This window comes from Phycodurus eques, chromosome 4 (assembly GCF_024500275.1).
Source record: "Phycodurus eques isolate BA_2022a chromosome 4, UOR_Pequ_1.1, whole genome shotgun sequence".
Classification (NCBI taxonomy): Eukaryota; Metazoa; Chordata; class Actinopteri; order Syngnathiformes; family Syngnathidae; genus Phycodurus; species Phycodurus eques.
In genome coordinates, this window is record NC_084528.1 from 11,714,284 (window position 1) to 11,720,283 (window position 6,000).

At 37.6% G+C, this 6,000-nt stretch overlaps 1 protein-coding gene across 1 annotated transcript in view; it reads left to right on the forward strand.

Moving 5' to 3' along the window:
• The window catches only part of LOC133401234 (CUB and sushi domain-containing protein 3-like), a 260,580-nt gene extending 254,798 nt beyond the window's left edge, over window positions 1–5,782 (forward strand). Inside the window, 3 exon segments of the mRNA XM_061673947.1 lie at window positions 329–416; window positions 2,563–2,704; window positions 3,417–5,782. Coding sequence (XP_061529931.1) covers window positions 329–416; window positions 2,563–2,704; window positions 3,417–3,576 — 390 coding nt within the window. The 3' untranslated portion in view covers window positions 3,577–5,782.
• The last annotated feature ends 218 nt before the right edge of the window (window positions 5,783–6,000 follow it).

The following is a 6,000-nucleotide window of genomic DNA, read 5'->3' on the forward strand; positions in this document are numbered from 1 at the left end:
ATTTACGATGAGCCATGTCTGCTGAAGTCTCTTATTTCTTTTTCAAGTAAACATCATGTTTCACTTAGTAAGAGTGTCTACTCTTCCCACACAGTACAGATATATTTATCGTCTGTTGCTTTGCCTCACGCTCCATAAAAATAGGTGCCATTTCCAATGCTCCATGAAAGGATGTGTTGACTGTACTAAATACAGGACCTTTAGTGTTTGATGTCTTGGGTGCCGCAGAGCCAACATTGTCTGAGCTGCCAAGAAAAATCCCAATTTTACACATGCAGTTGAAACAAAACACTCAGTTTAGTTCTGCCTCTTTTTTTTTCTCCTCCAGGTTTCAGCTGAGCCCGAGGGCAGCAGCTTTGTGTGCCAAGGCTTTATACAGGGTAAAGACTATGGACAGTTTGGACTACAGAGACTTGGTATGTTTTTGCAAATGTCTGTAAGTATTCCAATATGCATGTATTGCAGTAGCTCCATCCCATTTTGCAGATTTACATCAGCATCACACAGTCAATTCACGTGACAAAATGGTGAAAATATGGAGATGGAATCAGATTTTCCCCTGACGGTCATCAAAATAAATGTGCCACGTTCAGATTACCTCCTCCTGTGTGACAGAAATGATTCTGCTTTCACTTGAGGGCGTTTTACACGAGAACTACAATGGCGATGATGTTGAGAACACACATTGACACCCCTGCTGAGTCTAATTTTAAAGTCACATGATTAATATTTTATTATTGAAAACAATATAAAAATTAAATATTTGCGTACGTACGCACACAAGCCACAATGCGTATGTACAGCTGTATTAAAGTTCATACCTTTACTAATATAATGTTAATTTTTGATTGACACAGGTATTATTATAAAATTATTGTTGTTGTTGTTGTTATTATTATTACAGTTATTTTTTGCACTGGTGTACTGAGGTTTTTCTAATATTGTGGTAACCATATTTAATTTGAAAGGGAAAAAATATTAGAAACGCCTCTTTGTGCCGTACAATTCTACATCACTGCCAAATACAACCACAATAATAAACATTATACGGAGAGGTGCAACAATTAATGGATTATTTGACAACTAACAAATTAATAAATAAATCAACAACTATTTTGATAATCGATTGATCGTTTAGAGGCATTGTTTAACATAAAAATGTCCAAATGCTCAGAATTTCCGCCTCTCAACAGTAAATATCCTCCGATTTTCTTCGTGCTCCATCAAAGCTGATTGACTAATTGCTTTGTTTAATTAAAATAAAACATTTGCCATCATCTGCTTTAACTTTTTAAAACAATGATCAACATATTTGACTATTTTCTGACATTTTACAGACCGAACCAGAATCCATTTCAATTGTGTCACTTTGAAATCGTCTTTTTTTTATACATAAAGGGATGAAAATTAAAGAATGTTTTTGAACCTGATTCATCAATTAATTGAAAAAAAAATAACAGACAAATTAATCAATTGTTAATATAATCGTTAGTTGCAGCCATTCATTCTACCTGTCAGACAGCGTCACTTAAAGCATAGCAAAACTTGAAGGCAGATTTTTTGAGACAGCTCCCAGATTGGATCTCATTAGATTGTGCAGGCAGACTTAATGAAGTGTCTGCTGAGTATATGAAACAAATTTTAGGTCTCATCATCCATTTAATATTATAATCTGTTTCCATCCGGCCCCTCCCCTCCTGAATAATGAGCTAAAGGGACATTATCTTCCCCCATGTCATTGTCCTTCATTTCTTCTTGCTCTGCGTCACTGTTTTCATCATCTTGTGATTGTCTTCAACGCGATTATCAAAGTCACAGTGATCATTATCTGTGTGCTCATTACAGTTTTCATCTTTATCAGCTGGCTGCTGCATTTCTTGCTTGTCATCAAAGTCATCATCACCGCCATCACCAGCGGACAAAATGTATTTCTTTTTTTTTTTTTTTTCGATTTCCGTTTCATGTCCATGTTTGTGTTATGTGCCATTTTTTCACTATTTTCTATAATATCAATTATCCACATAAATCAAAGTTGTATGGCCATGTTGAAAGGAAGGAAAAGGTTACAAACTGTAAAATCACATGAATAAAGCTGTAATGTTACAACAATAAGCTGTAATAGTACAAGAACAAAAAATTCATTCTATTCATTTTAATGAGTGAATGTGTGTGAAATTCCCCGAAACATAAAACGCAGACCAGCTGTCTCGCCATCACTAGAGAGGGACCTGCAGTGATAAACGCTTCTGGTTAGATTATCGAACAAATCCAGCAAAAGAGAGGATTTCAATGTGTGTTGTTCTTTCAGAAGAACAAACAATCACATTAAATTGCTTGTAATGATGGTGATGCCGTTGTGTGCCAAAACATTACATCATTTCATTGTTTCAAACTCAGTCCTCATCTTCATGCAGTTTGTAATATTGATTTGATTTTCATAGAATGGGAGCGATGTTTGCATTTTTTTTTTTTTTTTTTTTCAGTGTGGCCCTAATAGCCTTTCGTAACATACATTATTGGTGTCAGTGTTTATTTATTTTTTTTAAATTGCCTTTTTTCCAGGTTTGAGTGTGAGAGAGAATATTACACTCCCTGATCCTGAAACCAACACGTCCACCAACAGCAGCTCTGTTGCTGTCGCGATCCTCGTGCCTTTCTTTGCCCTCATCTTGGCCGGACTCGGTTTTTATCTCTACAAACAGAGGTGCGTCTCCCATCCATTTCCACAACATGCTTTCTCACTTGATAACGTTAGCATTTTTGGGGGGCAAGAAGCTTTAAAGCGTAGGTGTCAAACTCAAGGCCCGGGGGCCAGAGGCGGCACGCCGCATCATTTTATGTGGCCCGCGAAAGCAAATCATGCTCGTCAACTTCCGTGATTTTTGCTCAAATCTGTAACCAAATTCCAACTTGTCATAATAATGAACAATAATGTTGAGATATTTCATTTTTCTGTTACCAAACCCTTCTCCTACAGTAACTTAAACAATACTTGAACAAACTATTATCCTTGTCTTCTGATTTCAAAACTAGTTATCCCTCAATTTGTTGTGTAATGGTAATATGTTTTGGTGATGATTCAACATTTATATGGTTTCACTGTTCTAACGGCCCTCTGAGGGAAATCATAACTCCAATGCGGCCCGAGACAAAAAAGAGTTTTGACACCCCCGCTTTAAAGCAATGAAGCAATAATAATCAAGTCATCATCCGTAGTAGCTTACTTTTGCACTCATTATGTTCGTTAGCAGTGAAAGGGGCACTGCTCTTTTCAACAATAATTACCACTGAGCCTCATCTACCTACTACAGCTGTCCACAGCAAGCTAATGGACACATGTTTATTGGTTCGGAAGGAGGGAGGATAATTGGGATCCTCTCTTTCAACCAATTTGCAAGCCTTTCCTTTATCCGCAGGAAAACAGACAAAGCACAGTACACCGGATGTTCTGTGCACGAGAACAACAACGGACAGGCCACCTTTGAGAATCCCATGTACAACACCAACACAAAAGCTGCCGAGGGGAAAGTCGTCCGCTTTGACCCCAATCTCAACACCATCTGCACCATGGTTTGATGCCTGCGGCATCCGGGAGAAAGACTTCTTTGTTTACTTAATATGAATATATAATGACATATTTAGACTTTTTCCGGTTGATGCCAAACAAAGTCAGAGAGCTGCTCAGAAAAACAAAGCACACTTTCACCAACACTGAGGTCCCTTGCCATTTGCGGTGTAAACACAAAAGGTAAAGAATGGAAATGAGAAAGAAGAGGTGCCTCATCACCTTCTTATAGGTTGGTGAAGAAGAATAGGGCCTTGCTACACTCTGTGAGTGTTGGTATAAGAGCCTCTGATCTAATAGTTAATGCTCTTTAGGGTAATTATGTCACAATGCCAAATGACACATTTTTAATTTGATTTTCATGCCCACGTCCCCTGTTTTGATTTAACCTTCAGCGCTGATGTCATCGTCTTCTTTTTCAAGTGGCAGGAAAACGAGAACGTAAAAAGAAGTTTCCTCTCTCCGAATACACTCGGTGCGCCCGACTTTTTAAAGTTATATGGCCGCTATTTAATTGGTTGCTGCCTCCGACTGACAAACTATATGGGCCTGGATTTAATTATTGAAGTGCAGTACCATTTTTCTAGTTCCAATGGGAAAGCTTTTACTGTGCAGTATTCTAACGCAACAATTTCCTTGGTTTACTACTGGTTTGTGTGCCATTAATTTGTTTATCCACAGAAATGTCTTTAAATGTGAGCGTTCAAATGACAAATGGTCTGTAGAAGTCTAGTCTTTTCAGTGCATTGGTTCTATGGGGCCGAAGTATCTATATGGAAATGATCCAAAGTAATTTATTGTCATGAGTTGTAGTTGGATCTGCTTCTCTGTGTCCCAAATAACTATTGTAAATGAGGGAACCACCTTGTGAAATAGGCACACATCAACAATCTCAAAGTAGAGCATCTTTTGCATAATTATTACAGGGTCTATTGAGTGTCATGTTCATGCATGTGAGCAGCACTGATGATGCCCAAGTTTTAGGATTGAATCCATGATCAAAAGGCAAAGAAGCCAAGTGTCAACATGTCGTTTGAGGCTCAGTTAAGCTTATGCTCCTATTCTTTCATTAGTTCTTATTTTACAAGATGCAACTTCCACATCTTCATTGTGGTGTCGAGGTTATGAGTACCATTAACTCAGAGGAGTGTTTGTTGTTTTGGGGTCTAACTGTGCCTTATGGTGCACACTCATTGTACGCAGCCAAATCTTATAATAAAGTCGCACTCATCCTACCCTGCTCGTCCCTAGTGGCCATGGCTGGCATTGTCCAACGACCGGCATCCTTTCTCCATGTTTTTTTTTCTTTTTTGTTTTTCTCTTCCTGTGCATTTAACCCATTTCAGTTGCAAACAGCACACACACAAGTCCTGCAACTTGATTGACTGTTTTGACTTTTTTCAAATTTCCTGCCCCACTCAGTACACTTTACCTCGCTAATTAAACAAGCAATTATTTTTGTCACTCCATGTTCTCCATCAACATGCATATTTTAAAACGCTTGATGAATACAAGGCCTTTTATCTGCTTCGTTGTCGCCCACCGCCACTAAGTCATCAGCTGCTGCCAACAAATGTACAATAAACGTGAACGAAGAAGAATGGCACGAACGTGAGCCCCCATCAGTATTAGAATTTACATCTGTTTGATCCTTTCTACATCATAGCAGTGCCTTTATTACTGTATAGGCATATGTTTTCAAAGGACACATAACATTTACTGCATTAGTAGACATATACTGTATGCTGTGTAGTAATAAAATGCTGAGTGGTAGAGTGTGTGAGTGTGCGCGCGCGCTCATTATTTCATAACTGCATGTTGGCTCAGAGGTGATCCACTCTGGTACGTTGTACCTCTGTGTCATTGCTGTTACATTTTGTACATTTATACAGTTTTGATACTTGATGGAATTCTTTAGTGAGATGTCTTGTGTTCTCAATATGTAATATATTTTGCAAAGTGCATATTTCTTATGGATGAGGATTTAAAAGATGCATCTGGTGAAAGCAGAGGGCAAGTAAGTTCAGATCAGAGATAACCTTAAAACATGACCGTACTCTTCAGAAATGTTATCTATGAATATGTACATATGCAGATGTTTTGTAAAGAGATATATTTTTTATTCAAATAAAGCATTTGTAAGTTATTGAAAATGTTGTGTAAAATTCACATGTAAATGTCATGTAAGATTACAAAATGTTTTGTATATATTTTTTTCTTTATGAGCAATGTATAAATCCTTAATTTATATATAAAATACAAAATCATGTTCAGGCTTGCTGTTTCTTTTCTTGTCACAGACCTCATTGTGTGATCAATGAAACGCTCCACTTTGCTGCACCTATTGCAATGTAAGCGCTGAGAGAGAACTAAATGTTTTATTATTCAGCTACTGTTGGCAATCTTTCTTTTTTATATGAGTTTGCTGACCACTG